Genomic DNA, 22034 nt, shown 5'->3' on the forward strand with positions numbered 1-22034 from the left:
ACATATACGAAAAAATTTCGTACTTTTACGGTTAAAACATAAAATAAAATATTGCTACTAAGATTTGGATCATAGTCATGTAATAATAGATTTAAAAAAAATAATTTCCATTATATGCTAATTTCACTTGTTTTTTTTTAGATTTGCATAATAATTAATATTATATATGTTTTTTGTGCGTATGTTTTTTTTATCAGTCCAATTATTTTTTTAATCATTGTTGATATTGATAGGAACACGGTTTCTCATAATAATGGAGGTGGATTTCCCAATTGAACTGTTCTTGATTTTTCTGAAAAATAAAATTAATAATATGTTATGAGTAGATTAATATGAATCAGATCGACTCGATCTATGTTTGAAATTTTGAAATGGCGGGTAGACCGGATCTTACATAATGATAAGTCGATTTCTTGAGAATTAGACTAGCGTCATCAACCTTTGTTTTTTAGCAACCTGAAGCCCGATTAAAAAAAAAAAGTGTAATATTTGCCATTTACAGATATCAGTCCGGCGAAACCGGAACACTTTAGTTATATAACAAAGATGTCAATTAATCAGACCTTATCGGAGGCATGCCAAAACCCGATCACACAACCAACTTCACCACAAACTTCATAACTTTCTCTACCTCTTTATAAATTAAGCTAAAGATAAGTTTTATGTGTTAAGCTTACCACAAGAATCCAAATGTATTGTGAAGTAAGGATTAGGGATGAAAATTTTCTTTATGGATACGTGGCTCCGTGGAGAAAACCCGAAACGAGGACGGAGATCTCCGATTTTTTTGGATTCAGATTCAGAGATTTTTTAAAATCCTTTAAATAGTTTGTGATGGAATAGAGATATAATATTCATCCTTGAACCCGCTCCGAAAATAATATTAATAATATTATTAATTATTAATAATATATAATAATATTATTAATATTGATATTATTATTATCACAAATAATAATAGATAATAATAAGTGAGGGTTCGGCCATCCCACTCCACCCCATAAATATTTTAAACAAGAATGAGGACGGCGATGTGGATTTGATCCCAGCGACGACGAACCCGAAAAAAACGGATATCGGACGGGTATAGGGAGGGAGATGGAAAATCCGCTCCGTCCCATTGCCATCCTTAGTAAAGATCATTGTTCTGATTATTTGATATATTATTACTCTTGTAGTTTCTAAAATAACTTTCAGTAACTATGTTTGCTTACTTGTTTCTCCTTCTATTTTTTCCCTAAAAAAAGTTTTAATCTTAAACAATGTCATAAAACACTAAAGTCTAACGCTTTATTAAATGACAAAAACTTGTGTGAGACGGTCTCATGGATCGTATTTGTGAGACGGATCTCTTATTTAGGTCACCCATGAAAAAGTATATTTTTATGTTAAGAGTATTGCTTTTTATTGTGAATATGGGTAGGGTTGACCCGTCTCACATATTATATTCCATGAGACGGTCTCACATGAGACCCACTCTTATGCAACTTAACCAAAATGGCGACGGGTGTATAAGGTGGTCGCAAAAATAGCGACGGGTAATATAAAAACTGTCGCCCTTATAGCGACGGTTTGAATACCACTGTCGCTATAATAGCGATGGTTTTTAGTAAACCGTGGCTTAATTTGTTAAGCGACTGTTTTACTAAATCCCGTCGCTATTATAGCGACCGTTTAAGACTAACCGTGGCCATTATAGCGACAAATATCTTAATACCGTCGCTTATAGATCGGCGACGGTTCTAAATATACCGTCGCTACATCAGCGACGGTGCTGTAATATCCGTCGCCGATCTAGATCGGCGACGGCATTTTGAAAACCGTCGCTCAATTAACAACGGTTTATATTAAACCGTCGCTATATAGCGACCGTTGCACTAAGAACCGTCGCTATTATTCTATATAAACCTAGGTTCACCGAACATTTTCATAAGCGATTCTTACTTTGTCTCTGGTAGTAGTTAAACTCTCTCAATTATTTCGATGTTTCGATTTTTTTTATTTTGTACTAACATTTTTTTGTAATTATTTTGTAGATTTGATAGTCGGTGTGATGTTCCAGCTACATATCTTCGTGCAAATAAGGTTTGAATTTTTTTTTCACCGAAAATTTACTACATAATTTTAATAATTTTTGTGTTGTAGTTTTTTTTATGATTTTAGGGTTATAAAAGCGACGGTTTTTTTAAAAAACCGCCGATTAATATAGCGACGGATATTATAAACATCGTCGCTTATTATAGCGACGGTGTTCTTTAAAAAACCGTCTCTTTATTTAGCGACGGTATTTATAATATTAGTCGTCGCTAATATAGCGACGGTTTTTATAAACTGTCGCTAATATAAGCGACGGTCTTCATCAACTAAACCGTCGCTATATAGCGACGCGAGATGAAAAACCGTGGCCTTTAAAAAGCGACGCAGCCTATAGTCACGATTCGTCGAACCGTCGTTAAAACCGTCGTCTTACCATTTAGCGACGGTTTTAGCGACGGTTTTGACCGTCGCTAATGGTGTTTTTGTTTTGTAGTGGAAGGTTAGTTAGTCCAATTTATCAAAAAAGAGGAGGTAGCGGATATATTTTTAAGGGTTTTCAAATCTTTCTTTTTTGACAATTTGGATAAAAGACTGAAATTTATTGATAACCAAAATCAAAATTATATCAAATCACAGGACCAATTTCTTTATTTTGCCCAAAACTTTATGTCAAAGACTAAAATGCCTTCATTTCATGCATTTACAAAGTAAATCACAATTTAATGACATCCAAAACTATATTTTACCATTACTAAAAACAAACAATATTTTAACCTACTCAAAAACTTTTGTGGAACATCTCACTAGTCAATTTTGTGAGACAAATATCTTATTTGAGTTATTATAAAAATTTATTGTTTTTATGCCAAAGAAATATTATTTATTATTTTAAATATGAACATTATTAACTCATCTCACAAATAAAAACATAAAAACTCTTGTAAGACGGTCTCACAGATCAATTTCGTGGGTCGAATCTCTTATTTGGGTCATCAATGAAAAATTATTATTTTTTATTGTGAATATCGGTAGGGTTGAATCATCTCACAGATAAAGATTCGTGAGATCGTCTCACAAGAGATCTACTCAAATAAAAATCTATGAATTCATCTCACAAGTCACAAATACTAAACTACTTATAACGTAGCATGACTTGTTCAGTTAATTGAAGCACCACGTAGTCCATTTGAGTTTCTCAAGCAATAAGTACGATTTTGCATTTGTTTTTTGTCTCGAATTTATGAACATTAATGAAACTTTTAAAGATTTAAGCGTAGGCAACAAAGGTGTCAGTTATTTTATTTAAATGTAGTAACTTTTTAATGTATTAGTACATTAATAATTTGAGTGAGTCTCATGTGAGACCGTCTCACGGATCATAATCCGTAAGACGGGTCAACCCTACCCATATTCACAATAAAAAGTAATACTCTTAGCATAAAAAGTAATACTTTTTCATGGGTGACCCAAATAAGAGATCCATCTCACGAATATGACCCGTGAGACCGTCTCACACAAGTTTTTGCCTAATAATTTTATGGTTAATGATACCAATTTTGTTGCAAAAAAACTTTGAAGAAATTTGTGTGTTAGTAGGTTTTAATTTTAAACTTTAGTTGTGATTGCTTTCTTGTGGTTACCCTTGGATCGATGGATTTGATTTTAGATCAAGGGATTTGATTCGAGGAAAAATTTCATAAATAATGAATATCAATTACAATCAATACGATTATTATTGATATGTATATCGATTATTATCGAAATTGTATAACCTAGATATTGATATGATTTCAAATTCACTTGGTTTATATTTGGATATAACGATTTGAGTGGATATATCTCAAATACATTCAAAAATAGAATGAATGATTTGCAATCTTTTGAGTTGCTAAAGTATATTTTTTAGTCCAAATTTCAAACTCATCATTCGACCTATTTATTTGAAATCCACGGATTTCAAAACATTGATATGAAATCCTGTCACATATCTTAATCCTTCCATCCAAATCCCTCATGCTTGAGTCCCACCAAAGATATGAAAATATATTATCAAATCTTTTTCCGTGACTTTTCATTAAAAGTTTGGTTGGTTTGGTTGGTTTGGTTGGTGGGCGTAATCACTTCTTACATTTGTATGATAAGGTTATGATAATTAAGATGTCCATTCAATCAAGTTCGGAATGACCAATGCAAGATGTGCGAGCATGTCTATAACTAGAAACCTTGTCTATATTAGATTATTTCACACACACACACACACACATATCTGTGTGTGTGTGTGTGTGTGTGTGTGTATACACACACACACACACAAAAATACGTGCAAACTTACTTTTAATAATCACACGTACTATATATATGTAAATTCACAAAATAAAATATTGGAATCTTATAAGACTGATTGAAAATGCAATGAACATCACTCAATATGAAACACCAACATGGACAAATTTTTTGCATGAATAAGAATTTTTTTGAATACAAAATTCATCCTTTTATAGTTTCTGCTTTGAGTTCGACAAAAATGCTCGTCGAATGCATGGTTGGACATAATCTATGCACGAATATAACATGTATCTTCAAATTTGTGCCAATTATTGTTAATTATGTCCGAGATGAATTGGCTCCAGGTAATTTTGCCTTGACATTGATCAATTAGGGCCTTGATCTTATTCCATCTTTGGTATTTAGATTGAGCTCACGAGTTAGAGATGTAAGCAGAGACGTAGCCAGAAATTTTGATCCAGGGGCTAAACTATATATAAACGATGATTTTTTTTTTTCCGCCAAATTAAATTTCATCCAAGCTATCAATTTTCCACATCCAAATTTAACAACACGATACTAATTAAAACAAACTAAAAATGATATTTCATAAAGAACTATTTTTTAAGTTAAAAATTCTATGATAAAAGTTATCACGTGTTAAAAAAATTATGTTTAATTATATTTACATTATCATATATATATTCTAATAAAAAAAGAGAAAACTTAAAATAAGCGCAATGATTTAAAATAAGAAAGTAAAGTCTATGTAAATCTAGGCAAATGAAATAATTTGAAAATAAAATAAGGGATAAAAGAATTAAATAATATTGGGTTGAAGCTACAAAATTTTATTAAAAAAATCATAAGATTTTTTGTGAAAAAAAAAATCATAAAGTTAACGGGTCTAACCCATTAAGTAAAGGGTAGGAGTTAAGCTGGGCTAAGCCCGTCCGAGCTCTTATTAAAATAAATAAATAAATAAATAAGAAATGTGTTTATGTATTGTAGTGGGAGATACACATGTCAACTATTAGATGTCTGATATCTTCGGTCAAGTCGAGGAAAATTAGACTTCTAGTCATAAAAATTGTACAAATTTGAAATAAAAAATAAATAAAACTCTAATTTAACAATATAAGATATCAAAATCGTATAAATATAAACATAAATGACCAAAAATACAATTTTCGTATCGATCACTGCCCCTGTGAGTGCATGGTAGAGATTGCCTTCAGATTGTGCCCCATAAATCTAAATGGCTGAAAGCTTTTTTTTCTTTCCTTTTTTTTTATGTAAATAAATGGCTATAACTTTATCCATGGAATATTGGATAAATCAATATTCTAGAATCGCCAAACTGAATCGTATAGGATTACCAGTGGATAAGATTGGGCCTCGAGGTTGTACAAGTGGTGGACTTAATAAAGTCGTCCTAGATCATTCTACCCGTGGTCTCTAATCTTGTGTCAGCATGCACGGATTAAAGAAAATTTGAAATAACGTAGAATCTTTGTGATTTATTAATCAAAATCCTATAAATTAGGAATTTTATTGTATTTAATTTTATTTAGTCGGAAGCTGATGACATAGAGCTGGGAGATGGCGTTAACGTTTTTGATTCTAAGTCAATAATAACGTACCGCAGAACATTCACTACAAGAATAAATGTTTATGATAATATTCATAAATATCATCATATTAAATATTTAGTGACATTTAAGTTTTAGTTACACCTCCAACAAATTTCGTCTATTCCAATGCCGTCTTAAACTTTTTGACATTTTTTAATGTCATTATAAGATGTTAATGACAACTCCATACGTGTCACTAATTATTCATATATTGACAATTTTAAACGTCAGGAAAACTCATGTTTTAAATACATTTATAGATGCCTTGTTATTATTGTAATAATGACAAATTTAGATGTCAGTTAAAATCATTTATAATGACAACTAAAAGTGTTGTTTATGTTATTTATAGCGACAATAATAAATGTGAGAATATTTGGGTTGGATAAATATTGGAGAAGGGAAAAATAGATAAAATAAATGTGAGAATAAAAAAACATTCTAGATTAGTTATCCTGACATTTTTAATTGATGTCATTTTTTATATGGAGGGAAATATTTATTTTCCCTCCTCCCATATTTTTCCAACCAAATATTCCCACATTTATTTATAGTGACAATTTTTAGTTTTTTTAATGATTTTTTACGATGTAGGAAAAATAATTGTTTCCCTACATATAAAAAATGCCATCAATTAAAAATGTCAGGATAACTAATCTAATATGTTTTTTAAAATTACACATTATTAAATTTTTACAAGTGTCATTATTGAGTATTTGTAACAACATTTAATTAAAAATGTCTACAAAAAAGTGTCACAATAGTCTTTTTTTGTTGTAGTGATTGTTTCGTTCTGATATATCCAATCGGACATATCATTAATATTTGATTTAACATAAGTGACTACAACTTAAAAAACTCAACTTACCAAAAAAAAAACTACATTTTGATTGTGTGTACCTAAACAAACCAAATCGACGAATAGGTTGATTTTCTCGATATGAAAATCGTAAAGAAATTTGGCTTCCAAAACCAAATTATAAATCGTATTTCAAATATATAAAAAAAAGATGCATTTTTACCCAAAATGGTCGAGTACATGTTTAAATTTAATAATAAAAAAATGGGACAGCTCCCCAAAAATTCCAAAGAAAAATTGCCAAGATCAAGGCGAGTGGAGACTCGTTCAGATTTAGCCCATGCACCATCCTACACGTGGTAACTCGAGACCATAGCTGTATATCTTCTGGGCTGCCACCTCTCCTTTCTCCAGTAGTTTCTTTCCAAGCCAAATCCTATAAAAATGGTGCTCCCCTCTTCTTTGTTCTTCATCCAATCGTAAGAGATTACAGATATTCAAGACAAGGTTTGGTGAAACGTTCAAAATTTGTTTTATTCAACGTAGAAAAATGGCAGCCATGTTTACAGCTAACACATCAGTCCTTAATATCTCAAGTTCTTTGTCTAAAAATTACCCTTCCGTTTCTGTTCGTCCTAAAGTATCCAGGGTTGGCTTTATTACTCCCAGATATCCTGCTCTTAAGGTAAGAGTCGTAAGAATTATGGGTTTATTTCTGTGCGTTATGGGTTTTTTTTTTGTGTTTCTGATTAGTTTTTTGGGTGATGAAAGGTTCCGCATGCAACCGACGGGAGCCGAGCCGAAGAGAATGTCCAGGGATGGAAGAATAAGGCTAACAACGCCGCCGAAAGTGTGTCGGGCAAGGTGGGCGAAGCTGGAGACAGGGCGGCTGATTCACTGCACGACTTGCAGGGGAACGCGAAGGAGGCATTCGGCGGCGCCTCAGATAAAGCTGATGAGATAAAGGGCAAAAGTCAGAACTCAGCCGGAGATGTGGCCGACAAAACAAAGGACTACGCACACGACGCGGAGAAAAGTGGGAAAGGAGCTGCGGGAACGGTGATGGACAAGACGAAGGAAGCGGCCGGGTCGGTGGCTGATAATACCAAGGGCGCTGCTCATGGAGCTAAGGAGAACACCGAGAATGTGGTGGACGGCGTGGCGGACGCAGCACGGAGTGTAGGAGACAAGGCGAAGCAGACGGCGGAGAATATCAAAAATACAGTGACGGGGAAGGCGGATGAAGCGCAGTCTAGGCGTTAAGCGGCGGAGTTGGATAATACTAAAGTTATTTGGGTTTTATACTTAATGCAACATTCAACAGTACTGTCGTAATAATTTTTCTTTAAGTTGGTGTAATGTTTATTAACATAATTATTAATTATATTTCAGAATCATATTCTCTTCTAGCAAGTGGGCTATTTTTTTTTACTTCAAATTTATCGAATTAGAGTTTCTTGAAAACGGTATAAATTAAAACTTTTGAGTAATGTGGCATGCAAATCACTCAAAATTGATAGTATAACTTGACAATCGGTTTTGTCTACTTATTCTATAGTACACTGCAATTTAGATTAGGTTTAAAACATATGTTGTTATCATGTAATTTGTACTCATTTGGTCAATTTATTATTGAGTGAGCTTCATGTGAGACCATCTCACAGATTTTAATTTGTGAGAAAGTTTCGTGAGACGAGTTAATCCTATTTATATTCACAATAAAATGTAATACTCTTAGCATAGATGATCCAAATAAGATATCCGTCTCACAAATACAATCTGTGAGACCGTCTCACGCAAATTTTTGTCTTTATTATTTTAGGTATCTATTCCTTTGTATCAATTGTATTTATCTTTCAATTTCAGTTCAATTTTGGTTTTTTCAGAATTTTTTTAAAAAAATGTTAATTAAATTGACTAAAATCATAAATTATAACATAAGAATTAAATATAATGTAATTTTTTCACATATGTTTTAAATATAATATTAAGTGGATAAAAGTCGAACGTGGCAGTAGTTTAGAGTCTTTTAAGTAACTATATATTATATTTAATTTATTGGGGCATAAATTCCAAATAAAATTAATTAGGTATGGATAAGGTACTAGTTCTAATACAATCGAGTAAAAACACACGACGTGTACCGTAAAGAGATAATAATATAATATGTTTTTTTTAAAAAAAATTATATAAAATCATCATCGTAAAAGATTATTTAGTAGCTAAGTATCACATACGTACGTTAATAATTTTGGATATACGTTATAATTTCATTCATATATTTCATTTTGATCTTCATTATTATATTCATGTTTATCATTATCATATATTTAAGAGTGAATATTTATACTTTACCTAAATATCATATTACACTTTAAATTATATTTTTTCAAATTTTAATTATTTCGAATAAATTAAATATTTATTAAATTGTTGTAAACAATAAAAAAATTTAAATATTAAAATTAATAAATTAAATATTATATAAAAAATAACAAAATATTATGAACAATTTATTTTAACATCATTATCTTAAAAATAATTACAATTTTATACTAATAATTTTTTAAATTTTATTTAATTAATATCATTTAACATAAACATATTATAATTAAAATTAGTTGATATGATATTTAATTAAAGAAATATTTATATAATTAGACATCAATTGTGTGTTTGTTATAAGTGATGAGATAAATAAATGATTGATTATGTTATAGATAACAAAACCGATATATATATTAAATATCAGGATCGACATCTAACGTACAATACTCTAAAATAAACTTTTTATTCAATAAATAACCTAACTCATCACTTGGATTCAATAAGAGGAGAAAAATGTAATTTATTGAGTTTTGATAATATATCTCACTTGATTTGTTAGATTAATAATCGAATAGTTATACACAAAATTAGATTTTAAATTTGGTCAAAATGATTATTAAAACATATTAAAATTTTAATCAAACATCGGATAAGTGTCTGATTATTAATCTATCATTGTTTAATCCACTCAACCAAACACACTTGAGAATTCTCGATAATCATTAGACTAATAATTTTATTAAATTATTTGAAGTAAAATATTTTGGCGGATGCCCAAAACACCATAACTAGAAACCCAACGGTCATGAATCAATTTCTTGAAGTCTTGATTTTGAAAAATGGGGGGGCGAATTTAACTTCTCTCTGGATGAAATAGTCTGAGTTACAGTTCTGAAAGACGAAAAAAACGAAAGGGTTTAATGATATTAGCATGGATTCTCCGCCAGAAACTCGGAAATCTGGGGTTTCACCCCTCTCTTTGTTAATTCAGTCTCCGGCATCAAGGTTGGGCGACACTTTGCGCAACAGCCCGATCACAGACGAGGATCGTGATAATTTCTTTCGATCAAAGACTCGAGTTAAGTTGTTATTTGATCATTTGAGCAGCAGAGGAGTTGGAGAACTAGGTAAGGATGATCAGAAAAATGGGGTTATGGAAGATGATTCCAAGAATCAAGAAGTCGAAGAAGGCGACGGCGATGATGCTTCTAACATCAGAAATGTCGAAGATGGTGATCATGAGAGGATTGGAGAAATTGATGGCGATGATGCTGCTAACATCAGAAATGTCGAAGATGGTGATCATGCTGATGATTCCAAGAATCAAGAGGTCGAAGAAGGCGACGGCGATGATGCTTCTAACATCAGAAATGTCGAAGATGGTGATCATGCGAGGATTGGAGAAATTGACGGCGATGATGCTGCTAACATCAGAAATGTCGAAGATGGTGATCATGCTAGGAGTGGAGAAATGGAAGACGATGTTATGATTGATGAAGAATTCAAAGTCGGTGATGAAAGGAAGGGTGAAAAAGTGGGAGACGATGATACGAACACGAAAGAATTCGTCGAAAACGTAGAACACGGTGATGATACGCAGGGGAAGGAAAAGGAAGATGATGACATGAAGAACGATGAGATCAAAGGCGGTGGTGATACGGAGGGAAAAGAAGTGGGCGACGAATGTATAGAAAGGGATGATAAAATCGACAAAGAAATCGAAGAGGGTAACTATACCAGCTCGAAAGAAGTCGAAAAAGAAGACACGATCGACGAAAAGATGGAAAAAAGTGATGTTATGGAGGGGAAAGAAACAGAGGATGTTGATACCAACAACAACGAAATGGAAGATGGCAATGAGATCCACGGAACAATCGAACACCATGGCGAGACGAAAGTCGAAGAAGAAGCAGAAGATAATAGTAGTATAAACAACAACGAAATGGAAGATGGCAATGAGATCCACGGAACAATCGAACACCATGGCGAGACGAAAGTCGAAGAAGAAGCAGAAGATAATAGTAGTATAAACAACAACGAAATGGAAGATGGCAATGAGATCCACGGAACAATCGAACACCATGGCGAGACGAACGAAGAAGAAGCAGAAGATAATAGTAGTATAAACGCGCAAGTGATCAACAATGATGATCAGATTCAACAAGACGTGGACGAAGCCGAAGACGGCGCTGTGGACGACGATCTGAAACTCACTGATGATGATAGTTTCCCGCCACTTTCTCGAGATGTAAAGATCGGTAGAAAAGAATTTAGACGCTTGAAGAACGAGTGGGGACGACAAATCCGTTCGTGAGTTGAAGATGAGTAGTAGATCAACGATAAAAGAATCCCATGTCCGAAGGGATAATTGCTTCGATTATCCTTCCAACTCTGGTTTGATCTGTTTGCCTGATATTCTTTCCTTTTTCTTTAGGTTTTTGTACGAATTAAACATGGATATTCCTTAAACATTTGATGGTTGGTCTGTTGCTGAATTGAAATAAAGTTACGATTCATAAAAGTTTTGTTCTACATTGAGATTAAATATTAGTGTCGAGAATATACATATATTTTCAAGGCCAATATGGGATTTTATGGGATGCTTCTATCGATATACAGTGACTTATATTAAAATGGGACAAAAACTTGTATGAGATTGTATCACGGGTAAGTTATCCATTAAAAAATATTATTTTTTATGTTAAGAATATTATTTTTTATTGTGAATATAGGTAGGGTTGACCCGTCTCATAGATAAAGATTCGTGAGATCGTCTCATAAGAGACATACTCTTACAATAAAACTGCATAGAATTAAGAGTTAATTCTGTTTGTTTATAAAATAATATTTTTACATAAAAAAATTAATAATAATATAACATTTTAATCAAAAAATATATTTATATAGTAAGTCATATATATATATATATATATATATATATTTATTTATTTATTTATTTATTGAACGAAATAATAGGAACCAAAGTAAATGTGGATAGGAAATATCCAAAGCCATGCGTCTGGCAATGTTGTCCTCACCATTGCCCCTACCCTTTTCCACTTCTTCCGTCGCACAAACATGCCACCGGAATTGTTCAGCCGCCGCTTCGCCGTTACAACAACACTCGACAACACCAGGCACACACCAATTAGACCAAAATCCACGTGGAAAACAAAAAACAATCCGATTTCGATTGAGCGAGCTCTGCAGACAAGGGCAGGTCCACCTCGCCCGCCAACTTTTCGATGCAATTCCCCAGCCAACTACTGTTCTTTGGAATACTATTATTATCGGATACATTTGTAACAGTATGCCACATGAAGCCATCTCCCTCTACTCCAGCATGTTCTGTACTATAAGCTCCTCCTCGACCCCTCAAATGTGTGATGCTTATACTTACTCTTCCGTGCTTAAAGCCTGTGCTGAGACGAAGCAGCTTTTGGTAGGTAAAGCGTTGCACTGTCATATTTTACGTTCCCATGTAAATCCCAGTAGAATTGTTTACAATTCTTTGTTGAATATGTATCTGGCTTGTCTTTTGAGTGAGGTACATTTGCTGAGGTGTGATATGGTGGCGAGGCTGTTTGAGACCATGCGGAAGCGAAATGTGGTTTCTTGGAATACTATGATTTCCTGGTATGCAAAGTCCAGTAAATTTGTGGAAGCAGTTGGGATTTTCTCGATGATGATGAAAACGGATGTTAAGCCTACTGTTGTTAGTTTTGTGAATCTTTTTCCGGCTTTGGCTGGTTTAAGGGATATTGAAATTGCTAATCTGGTTTTTGGGATGGTTGTGAAATTGGGGGATGAGTATGTAAATGACTTGTTTGTGGTGAGCTCAGCGATTTCCATGTTTGCCGAAGTTGGTTGCCTTGATACAGCTAGGAAGATTTTTAATAATTGTTCAGAGAAAAACGCTCATGTTTGGAACGCGATGATAGGTAGTTATGTTCAGAATAATTGCCCAACCGATGCACTTGAGCTGTTCTGTAATGCCTTGGAGTATCAGAATGATGATGATATAGATGATGTGACATTCCTCCTGGCATTAACCGCAGCTTCACAGTTGCAATGCTTGGATGTTGCCCAGCAGCTGCATTCATATTTAATTAAGATTTCCTTCGCTTCTCCTATTGTTCTGCTAAATGCAGTTATAGCTTTGTATTCAAGGTGCAATTGGATTTGCGATTCATTCAAAGTTTTCAGTGAAATGCAGGAAAGAGATGTTGTGTCATGGAACTCCATGATATTTGCTCTGGTGCAGAATGGGTTGGATGATGAAGGGTTGATGCTTGTCTATGAGATGCAAAAGCACGGATTTTCCACTGATGATGTGACAATTACTGCTTTGCTCTCAGCTGCATCAAATCTTAGAGACCCGGAAATTGGCAAGCAGACCCATGCTTATCTGATCAGACATTGTATTCAATTCAGTGGTATGGAGAGTTATCTCATAGATATGTATGCAAAATCAGGTTTAACACAAGCTGCAGAAACAATCTTTAATAGCAATTGCAAAGACGATCGTGATCAAGCCATTTGGAACGCCATGATTTCTGGGAGCATGCAAAATGGGTTGATTGGTCAATCCTTCATTATTTTTCAGCAGATGATGGAGGAGAATGTCATCCCCAATGCCATGACCTTGGTCTCGATTCTTCCAGCATGCAGTCAGTCTGGTAATATAGGTCTGGGTAAGCTTCTCCACGGTTTTGCTATTCGGAATTTCATGGACCAAAATGTCTTCGTGAGCTCTGCTATGGTGGATATGTACTCAAAATCAGGTGCAATTGTTTATGCCGAAAGAGTTTTTATGACTACCACTGGAAAAAATTCAGTCACTTGCACTAATATGATACTGGGTTATGGTCAACATGGAATGGTTGAGAAGGCTTTTATGCTATTTTATTCTATGAAGGAATGGGGCGTAGACCCTGATGCTGTTACTTTTGTGGCAGTCTTATCCGCTTGCAGTTATGCTGGTTTAATCGATGAAGGCATAGAAATATTTGAGTTGATGGAGTGCAAATATGGGATAAGACCCTCAAGAGAACATTATGCTTGTGTTGTGGACATGTTAGGAAGAGTTGGGAGGGTCGTTGAAGCATATGATTTTGCACTAAGATTGGGTAAAGAAGGCAATGTGTCGGGAATCTGGGGGTCACTGCTCGCTGCCTGCAAAATTCATAAAAACTTTGAGTTGGGAAAATCTGTAGCTAATAAGTTGCTTGAAATTGAGGGGGCTGACAGGATCACAGGTTATCATGTTCTCCTTTCTAACATGCATGCGGAAGAAGGAAACTGGGAAGATGTGAAGAGTTTGAGGCAAGAAATGCTACAAAAGGGTTGGATGAAGGAGGTCGGTTGCAGTTGGATTGATGCTTCTGGTTATGCTAACTGTTTTACATCCAAAGATAGAAGGCACCCCCAGTGTGCAGAGATTTATCAGTTGTTGAAGGTTTTGTCCGAAAACATGAAGGATGCTGGTGATGCGCCTCCGCTTCTGTGTAGTGAATGCTAGACGAAAGCTGGAAGAAAGCGACAATTTGTGCTCCATTAATGGAATTACACCAAATTAATTTTACCAAATTTGCATGGGGCAATAGAATCAGTTGGCAGTTGTACGATTTTCAATATGCATGTTTTCATTGTTTCATGCTTATGTCCCACGATGGTTGTCTTTAATTAGCATGTGATATATTTGTAAGATATTGAGTTCAATTATTTGTTTTCATGTGTTCTTGTGCAGGTAAAGATCTAGAGAAGTTATTAATCTGCGCTCCTGCAAGTGATGAGGACTCTTTGTTTCATGTGTAAGTGACATGCTCATTTTTGTGGTTAGCTTGTGATGTTATCACTTATTTTGCTCTTATGGTGCGCTATTCACCTCAGGTAAATGTATGTATTTAAATGGCAGGAATGAATTTAGATAGTTTGGGCCATTGTGATTATTTTGTAAACCGCAACATTCTGGTGCTATTGACTTACTGGGGAATCGGATTCGTTAATTATAACCCACCATTGATATCCTGCAGCCGAGCTGAATGAGATAAGAAGTATCAAAAGTGACTTGGTATAGATCAATTGAAGAAATAGAGACAGGGTTGTTACAGTGGCCTTTCATTAAATAGGGGCTGGAAGTAACCAATATTAATATAGTATCTACAATTTTATTTTGTCATTTGGTCAATGGATCATTTAAAGTTCAGGATTCCCCAAATCCGTTTGAGAATTCATACTAGTGGGAGTATAGAAGATGATGCAGATGACAAGGTCAGCAAGAACAAGACATTAGATTTTCTTCAAGGAAAAATAAGTTGCCCGAGAGTGTCAAGTAGAAATCTCCAAGTTCCAAACTAGTGTCATCTACACACCTCTGGCTTCTTTACAAAAATTGTGGTGGTGCATTGGACAGTCGAAGAGCAGGTACTGTTCAGCTCAGGCAATACTCGGAATTTTAGGCCCCTAAATTGATCAAGAAAGAGTTGTCATTATGAGTGGAGCTGTTGATTTCCAGGTCACCGCAACTGGGTTCGAGTAAAACAGAGGATGTTAAAAAATGCACATCAAAAGCCAAGAGAAGTTGTTTCATACGGACTTGAGTTGAAGGGTCAAGACAACATTGTTAGCATTTATATCGAACTGTCTTTGCATCGACAAAGCTTCCGGGTTCGTTTTCCTCCATCCTATCCTTCATACATTTGTCAATGGAATGACCCTTGTTCACAAAATCAAGGTTGAAGAAGATCAGAAAATCTGATGAAGTTGTTTCTTTTCTTTTTTTTGAAGGAATGACCAAGTGATTTTGACTTGAGTGACATGTGTTATCCATGACGTTGTTCCTTAAAAATATGAAGACTTGAGGGGTATCTTGTGAATATCTGTTTCAGTTTGTTCGAGGAACTGAGATTTGTATTGTTGACTATTTCTTCAATTTGGGAGAGATTGGTCTTTTCACTTCGATTTTAAAAGTTAAAATAGTAGATTCTAGAAATTTTTTTTAGTACTTAAAATGCTATGGTAATAATATAAATTTTAGTTCTCAAATATAAAAATAATATTTATTTTGATACCAAAAGTTTAAGGGTTTTCCAATTAGGTCCCTCTTATTTCTTACGAGCCAAAGTCATCCCTAAATTTACGGGATTTAAGCGGATAAAGTCAGTAGCTCTACCCGAATGGTTATAATAATTTTGTGGAAAAATTTTATGCTCAAATATACAACTAAATTAGTTTTAATACTTGATATTTCACCTTAATTATTCGTTACACGTATTTAAAATCAATCAGTTTTGCGGAAGGTGTGAAACATATTTGGCACCAGTTTTAAATTTGAAAAGATGCTCTCAGAGATGAAGATTTGTAAAACTATCTCACAATAGACTTACTTTTCCGAATATGGATCGATAGACCCTCTATTCCCACTTATGACACGTAGTTTGTTATTTTTTGTAAAAAAATCGATATGTTGATTAGTTCTCCTATTTTTCAAATTAATCGGTTTGGATCCAAATATGTTTCAATAAATTGATTTTAGTCTCCATCTTTTTCTCTATTTTGATATATAACATTATAACCTATCAAACAAATATCAATATCGGCAAACACATATTAAATAAATGAATAAATTTACAAGGAATTTTTTTTTTGTTTTGTTAATAATTAGAAAACTATTCAAAGAGTTTTGATAAAAATTATCTCAATAAATTTAAGCAAAATTTTGGTTCGTAAAAATTAATTAAATCGAGCTTTCAAACTGATAGATTTTTGTATTGGAATATGATATTATTGCTTACGAAAAGCTAATTTATGTGATCCCCAAACAATTTTAATGGAAACACTTGCAATATCTTATTGTTGAAATTTTACGAAAATTATAAAATATATATTTCACCAAATTTACAAACATAAATATTGAGACAATTTTTACCACATCATAAAGAAGATGCACGAAACTGATTTGGTCCAAAAATTGTAATTATTAATTTTAAATTTATAAAATACTTTTAAATATTCTTTTATTTATATTTTATTTGATATTATGCATAAACTCGGTATTTATTATTTATTTTTTCAAATAACGACTCTTCACACTATTTTAAAGCAAACGTCCCGGGTCAAAATATGTTTCTCAAATAAGTTCCGAATTAAGGGATTCTGCTATAAGATTGACGATATCACATGTAAAATAAAAAAAAAAGACTCATAAATAGATTTTTGCATATTATCGTTAATCCATGAAAACGATCTATACCCCTTAATGAAAAATAATAAAGAGGAAAAAAATAGAACTGATCAATAGATTTCTCGAAATAAATGAGAAGGCAACGGAAGATGCACCAAAAATATAATCAACTCTTCAGAATTAGAAGAAGCTTTTTTTAAGGGAAGCTTTAAATCTTAATTAAAGCTGGTGATATAGATAATATCCATTAAAATTTTAAAAAAAAATGTGGGATCAAATTAGGGGGAAAAATGAAATATCAAATCTGAAAATTGTAAATACAAAAGGATCAAATCTACGGTAAGATAAAGAGATAAGGGACAAAAATATAATTTATCCTAAAAAGTCAAAACTAACATGCGTTTAAGATTGACCTCTTCCAATTTGATTGAATTATTAAATTATGCTATTAATCTAATCAAATAAATCAAAAAAATAAAGAAATTAATAAATCGGCTAATTAAATCTCAATAATAATGCACAGAAAGCATAAATTTCTAATTTTAATTAAATTTCAGAATTTAAAAATAAATTAAACATAAAATTATAGATATAACTCAAATATTTTAAATTACACATAATTCAAACGTCACGTTTCGATTTATCTATCGATAAAATCAAGCATAGTAACCACCACATAGTTGTCTTTGTTCTATAATTAGTTGCCATATTTTATATAAAATTTTAAATTAATCAAAGGATAATAAGCACGCAACACCACGGAGACTCGAATACTACAAATTCAACGAGCCTCCGTTCCTTCACAAATTCAATTTTCACCAATCCCCACTCGATAAAACTATTTATTCAATCACTTTCATCTGAATCCAAGTGTCTCCCATTGATCCCCGATTCTTGTTTTCCAACCGGGTCGTTCACAAATTCTTTCAAAACCTCCAAGAAAAAAAACGCGTTTATTTTCTTGAGATTCTCCTATGGCGGAAAATTCCAAGGATGATGATATGCTGGGTCAACTCTGCGAGTTGGTTGATGCTATCTATGGGTTACCAGATTGCAGGACGGTTTCGAAGAAGATGTACGGTAATCTGGTGAGGCGGGTGAAGCTCTTGAGCCCTCTGTTCGAGGAGTTGAAGGAGGGTGGTGCGGAGGAGGGAATCGGAAGCGACGCCGTTGAGGGGCTTGCGTCCCTCAGAACTGCCATTGAATCGGCTCTTGAGCTTCTTAAATCGGTCCACGAAGGCAGTAAGATTTTCCAGGTAATTAATATGTAGAAAGATTTTATCTTTATTTTTTGGTTAGCATGTTGTTTTTTGCTGAGAGGTCAAAGTATAGCTCTTTATTCTTTTGTTTATACTTTATCATTATGTGGATTTAAGTTTAGCTTATGAGCCTTAAAAAGTTATAATTTGATGGCTTATTCAGGGGGTTGTTGCTAATTTCCTTGGATTTTCTAGAGTATACGGTTATTGATGATTCCGGATCATTGATCGAACGTTTATTTACTGGACCACCACACAAAAATAAAATAAAATTAGACTTGTCTTGCAATATTTCTGAAAGTGTAAAGCTTGCCACACGCAAGAAAATTTATGGGTCCCTCTGTTATTTTATGGGTTTGATTCTGTGACGAGGAAAGAATTAGCTTCTGGATATTAGCCTACCAGGTATATCATCTTGTTCGGCACAATTGTTATAGTTAATTTGTGTATGTCTTGGTATTAAAGACCTGTATGCTTCAAAGAGACTCCATTGACGTTTTAGGATTCTAAATATCATGTCTTACTATATCTAAAATGGCATTATATGCTTGTTGATTCAAATACCAGTCATTTAAAGGTTGAATGTGCTGAAACTGAAAAATAATTCTGCTGGATGTCATACTTATTGTTCTGGCAAAAAGTTATCGAGTTCTTTAAGCTTACATATTAATGGAAATTGTTTGGCTGTGAAGTCGTTGATTTTATTTGACCCTTAATGATGTGATTCATTTATATTTAAAACCTCTGGACTTATCTCTAGTGTGTGCATTTTTGTGCTCAAGTTTTTCTGTCTAATATTCAAATGTGATGCAGGCTCTACAAATTAACAAGATTGCTGGCAGGTTCGATGATGTAACTGAACAGATCGTAGCAGCATTGGACCAGATTCCCTATGCTAAACTCAAAATGCCTGATGAAGTTCGAGAACAGGTGCTTTATATCATTATGGTTGCTAAGATTTAAAAAGTTGATTCCCTTGTGATCTTTTTTTCACAATGAAATCTGTTTCATTCTTTAGATTGAACTCGTACATGCACAATTTAAAAGAGCAGTAGGTCGAATGGAATCTCCTGATTTGCAAATGGCGATGGACTTAGCTGCAGTCCAAATGGACGACGATCCTGACCCCACAGTATTCAAAAGGCTTTCGGAGAAGTTAAATCTTATGACTATGAATGATATAAAGAAGGAGTCACTTGCCATCCACGAAATGGTTATCTCTAGCGGTGGAGTTCCTGATGGAGTTTCGGAGGAGTACTTTGAGATTATGTCATTTCTTTTGCGGAAGTTAAAGGATTGTGTGGTGATGAGTAATCCAGATTCTGATGCTACTGAAAGTGACAAGACTTCATTCCGGTATAGATCTCCGGTCATTCCGGATGATTTCCGCTGCCCAATATCACTAGAGCTGATGAAAGATCCCGTGATTGTGTCCACCGGGCAGGTTTGAAATCTCAAGTTCTCTCGATAAGTTACAATTTCTGTTTCGGACTAGTATCGTAAAATCAATAAACCAAAGGAAATATTTTTCATAGGAAAATTTTCATTTTATATGAAGGCAAAGGTATTTCGGAGTTCTCACTGGGAACAAAATGAAAGTTTTATTACATAGCCTATGTGGTTCGTATGTTCTGGAAATTATATTCACGTTCAAATTTTTTTTTTTGGCTCGTTTGATTCTTTGCAGACTTATGAACGGTCCTGCATACAGAAATGGCTGGATGCGGGGCATAAGACCTGCCCCAAGACTCAGCAGTCGTTATTGCATACTGCTCTAACCCCCAACTATGTGTTGAAAAGTCTCATTGCTCTGTGGTGTGAAACTAATGGTATCGAGCTTCCTAAAAAACAAGCCAATGGCCGGAACAAAATATCGGGTGGGGGTTTAGACTGTGATCGTGCGGCTATAGATGTCTTGCTGCAAAAACTTGCAAACGGCAACGCCGAGCAGCAAAGAGCAGCTTCCGGTGAGCTTCGTTTACTCGCTAAAAGAAATGCCGATAATCGAGTATGCATAGCCGAAGCAGGAGCCATACCGTTGTTAGTCGAACTTCTATCCTCCACCGATCAGAGGACTCAGGAACATGCCGTCACAGCACTTCTCAACCTCTCCATAAACGAGGCAAATAAAGCAACTATCGTAAATGCCGGTGCTATTACTGAAATTGTTGATGTGCTGAAAAATGGCAGCATAGAAGCTAGAGAAAATGCAGCGGCTGCCCTTTTTAGTTTATCAGTTGTTGATGAGAACAAAGTACAAATCGGGGCAGCAGGAGCCATACCACCGTTGATTGATTTGCTCTGTCAAGGCACTCCAAGAGGTAAGAAAGATGCAGCCACCGCTATATTTAATCTTTCAATTTACCAAGGAAACAAAGTCAGAGCTGTAAGAGCTGGAATAGTGCCACCACTAGTGAGACTGCTGAAGGATCTTGGAGGAGGAATGGTGGATGAAGCACTTGCGATATTGGCTATACTTGCCAGTCATCAAGAAGGAAAAGCTGCGATCGGTAAAGCTGGGCCAATCCCCTTTTTGGTAGAGGTAATCAGGACAGGTTCACCACGTAACCGGGAAAACGCAGCTGCGATATTGTGGTCGTTATGCACAGGTAACCAAGATCATTTAAAGATCGCTCGAAATCTTGGGGCGGAGGAAGCATTGAAAGAATTGTTGGAGAATGGCACTGACAGGGCTAAAAGAAAAGCTGGAAGTGTTTTGGAGCAGCTCGAACGGGTTGAAGTAGCGATTGTTTCTTGAAATTCTTTTGGTCGAATGAGGAGGAATTCCAGCATTCGTCTTTGATTTTGCTATTTGTGAGTAGTTTGACAATGCAAGGCAGATTTTGAAAACACAAAATCATATTCACAATGTTATGATGTAGTTCTGTATAAAGAGCAGTTTCCACCTTTTCTTTCTTTAACTATTTTATACTGGATGTTCCGTGATCGGAGTGGGGATGGGGGTGGGGAAAGATTGTTGATATGGATATATTTCAAGTATATGTTTATGAATGCATGTGATTTGGTGAGAAATGGAATTACGTGTTAAGATTTTTATTTGGAAGCTAATGCCTGATTAAATTGGAAAAAGAGTAGGTCACATGTGAGACCGTCTCATGAATTTTAATATGTAAGACGGGTCAATCTTACTCATATTCACAATAAAGAGTAATACTCTTAGCATAAAAAGTAATACTTTTTCACGGATAACCCAAATAAGAGATCCGTCTCACAAATACGATCTGTAAAATCGTCTCACACAAGTTTTTGCCTTGGAAAAATTGGTATATCTATATAAATATAAACATTAAATTATGACAAAATTTATTAAGTCAATTAATTTTTCGAGAAATTGACCTTCAGTCTCCGGCCGTCGATTTTTTTTGTGTTCAGTCCTGAGTACTTTTTTAATACCACATTTCCACATGAAGTGTACCACATTTTGTATGACATAGTACCACAATTTTGTGAGTAAAAAATGAAGAAATATTTTGATTGAAGATTTTTCACCAACTTCATCTTAATTT

The 22034-nt window shown here is 34.2% G+C and overlaps 3 protein-coding genes across 4 annotated transcripts; all 3 read left to right on the forward strand.

Moving 5' to 3' along the window:
- Positions 1-7182: 7182 nt before the first annotated feature.
- On the forward strand, positions 7183-8144 carry LOC140810621 (uncharacterized). Its single transcript, XM_073168474.1, has 2 exons — positions 7183-7420; positions 7507-8144. The coding sequence occupies exons 1-2, from the start codon at positions 7286-7288 to the stop codon at positions 7996-7998; spliced, it is 627 nt and encodes a 208-aa protein (XP_073024575.1). The 5' UTR covers positions 7183-7285; the 3' UTR covers positions 7999-8144.
- A 3890-nt stretch (positions 8145-12034) lies between these two features.
- LOC140823795 (pentatricopeptide repeat-containing protein At3g22150, chloroplastic) lies at positions 12035-16020 on the forward strand. 2 transcript variants are annotated; one of them, XM_073185308.1, is made up of 3 exons: positions 12035-14684; positions 14813-14876; positions 14981-16020. In XM_073185308.1, exon 1 carries the CDS (start codon positions 12077-12079, stop codon positions 14582-14584), a length of 2508 nt encoding a protein of 835 aa, XP_073041409.1. In that variant the 5' UTR covers positions 12035-12076; the 3' UTR covers positions 14585-14684; positions 14813-14876; positions 14981-16020. The 2 variants fall into 2 exon arrangements, with proteins under 2 accessions (XP_073041409.1, XP_073041403.1); XM_073185302.1 differs by having other exon boundaries at positions 12035-14876.
- Positions 16021-17997: 1977 nt separating this feature from the next.
- On the forward strand, positions 17998-21519 carry LOC140823809 (U-box domain-containing protein 14). Its single transcript, XM_073185320.1, has 4 exons — positions 17998-18504; positions 19321-19437; positions 19526-19951; positions 20195-21519. The coding sequence occupies exons 1-4, from the start codon at positions 18223-18225 to the stop codon at positions 21263-21265; spliced, it is 1896 nt and encodes a 631-aa protein (XP_073041421.1). The 5' UTR covers positions 17998-18222; the 3' UTR covers positions 21266-21519.
- Positions 21520-22034: the final 515 nt, after the last annotated feature.

The sequence above is a fragment of the Primulina eburnea genome, chromosome 1 (assembly GCF_022965805.1).
Source record: "Primulina eburnea isolate SZY01 chromosome 1, ASM2296580v1, whole genome shotgun sequence".
NCBI lineage: Eukaryota > Viridiplantae > Streptophyta > Magnoliopsida > Lamiales > Gesneriaceae > Primulina > Primulina eburnea.